The sequence below is a fragment of the Lissotriton helveticus genome, chromosome 2_1 (genome assembly GCF_964261635.1).
Source record: "Lissotriton helveticus chromosome 2_1, aLisHel1.1, whole genome shotgun sequence".
Taxonomy (NCBI): domain Eukaryota; kingdom Metazoa; phylum Chordata; class Amphibia; order Caudata; family Salamandridae; genus Lissotriton; species Lissotriton helveticus.
In genome coordinates, this window is record NC_136059.1 from 1,771,528,115 (window position 1) to 1,771,530,320 (window position 2,206).

The following is a 2,206-nucleotide window of genomic DNA, read 5'->3' on the forward strand; positions in this document are numbered from 1 at the left end:
TGTTGAAAATGGTTTATGGTAGCAGAATTGCTTTCTTCAACGCTGTGCGTCCAGCATTGGGGTGAAATGTTGCCCCATTCCTTTCAACATTTGTATGAGCACGTGGCATAGGGCAGACCACGATTCTGGGCCGGCGCGCGAAGAAACTAAACATTGGATTTATGAAGCTAATTAACAAACCGGTGTGCACTCTGTCATCTCTTTTCTTGAGTTATAACATAAGAGCAGGTGCATTCTACTTGCTAGGCCCCTCTGAGCATGTGCAAGGCTCTGGAAGAGGGAGAAAGCACAAGGCAAGCACCTGGCTAACTAAGATGGTTGCCAAGTACAAAATGGCTTTCAGTTCTTGCTAACAGCGATCCCTGCAATCTTTAACAGCCGTACTATTTGCTCTATGAAAATATCTGTGAGCTCTTTGGCCTTTGGCAATTTACTAAGGGGGATAAAATGTGCCATTTTAGATAGCATGTCTACAACAACTAGGATTGTGGTAAAACTCTGTGTAGGAGGCAGGCCTGTAATAAAATCCATGCTAATGGAAAGCCAAAGGATATGAGGAATGGGTAGAGGATGTAATAAGCCGGCTGGGGCGCAATGTAAGGATTTCTGGCTGGCGCATGTAGGACAGGCCTTAACAAATTCATGAATGTCTTGAGTCATACCCTTCCACCAGAACCATCTCAAACATGTTTGTAAGGTGTTCTCCCCTCCAGGATGCCCTCCCAAAGGCAAAGTATGACACCATCTCATAATCAGGGCACAAAGGTACTTCTTAGGAATATACCGACGATTGTCATAGTAGTAGAGGTCATTTACTATTTTATTCTGAGGGTCTGCTAACCACTCCTTAGCATCTATAGCTGAGTAAGCAAGACTTAATTTCCCAAAAAAGGATTCAGACTCATTTCCCTGTACATCCCCTATGGCTAGTATCTTACCTTCTGGTATAATGGGCAAAGGTGTGTCCACTAGGTGCTTGTCATCTTTACCCAAACGAGACAAAGCATCTGCTTTTCCATGTTTCGCTCCCGGGCGGAATGTGATTTCAAAATCATTTTCGTAAAAAAAGGAAACCCACCTCATCTGCCTAGGAGTAAGAGCCCTGGCTGACTAAAAAAACTGGAGGTTCCGATGATCAGAATAAATGTTGATCACATGAGAGCACCCAAGTAGATAATGGCGCCATTCCTAGAATGCTAGTTTAATGGCTAGGAGCTCTCTCTCGCCAATGGTATGATTTTGTTTGGCCGAAGACAGAGTCTTACAGAAGTATGCCACCTGGTGAGGATTCCTGACTTCGGATCTCTTTATGATAAAACCCCACCCACAGCATACTGAGAAGCATCAGCTTTAACATAATAGGGTTGCGTATCATCAGCATGCCGGATGATAGGGGCAGAAGTGAACCTGTTCTTTAATGTATGGAAGACTTTTTCTGCTGCATTGATCCAGTCGAATACTACTCCCTTCTTCAAGAGTCGTGTAGTAGGAGTAATGAGATCAGAGAAGTGGTCGATAAATCTCCTATGAAAATTGCCAAAATCTAAAAAGGACTGCACTTCCTTCACTGTTTTAGGGCTGGACCTACTGGTTATAGCAGAGACCTTGGCAGGATCCATATGGATTCCCTCAGGAGAAATGACAAAGCCTAGAATGTCAACTTTCTGAGTATGAAAGAGGCACTTCTCTAATTTGGCAAAGAGATGATTTTCTTGAAAACGCTGGAGAATCATTTTTACATGCTTCACATGTTCCTGTTCCGTTTGGGGAAAAAATCAGTATATCGTCAATGTAGACGATTACAAATAGGTCTAAGTACTCTCTCAAAATTTCATTCACAAAGAATGGAAAGGCTCCTGGGGCATTGCACAAGCCGAAAAGCATTACACAATACTTATTCGACCAGAATTTAGTGTGAAAGGCCGTCTTCCACTCCTCTCCTTCCCTGACTCAAATTAAATGGTAAGCTTCCCGAAGATCGAGTTTGGTGAATATTTTGGCCTTGCGCACCTGATTCAACAGATTAGAGATGAGCGGACAAGGGTAATTGTTTTTTATGGTGACCTTTTCTGAAGCATGGTAGTCCAGGCGAGCTCTCAAGCCTCCTTCCCATTTGGGGATAAAGAAGATAGGGGAGGAGACAGGAGCGGTTGAGTGATGAATAAATCCTTTTTGAAGCATATCTTGGAGATACTCATGAAGGCAC

The 2,206-nt window shown here is 43.3% G+C and overlaps 1 protein-coding gene across 1 annotated transcript; it reads right to left on the bottom strand.

Annotated features, from left to right (window-relative positions):
* Positions 1–1,307: 1,307 nt before the first annotated feature.
* Positions 1,308–1,733, bottom strand: LOC144820318 (uncharacterized). Its single transcript, XM_078677891.1, has one exon. The coding sequence runs from the start codon at positions 1,731–1,733 to the stop codon at positions 1,308–1,310; it is 426 nt and encodes a 141-aa protein (XP_078534017.1).
* Between the last annotated feature and the right edge of the window lie 473 nt (positions 1,734–2,206).

Coding starts and splice junctions, on each gene's coding strand:
- LOC144820318 (XM_078677891.1), bottom strand. CDS start 1,733: ATGATTCTCCAGCGTTTTCAAGAAAATCATCTCTTTGCCAAATTAGAG.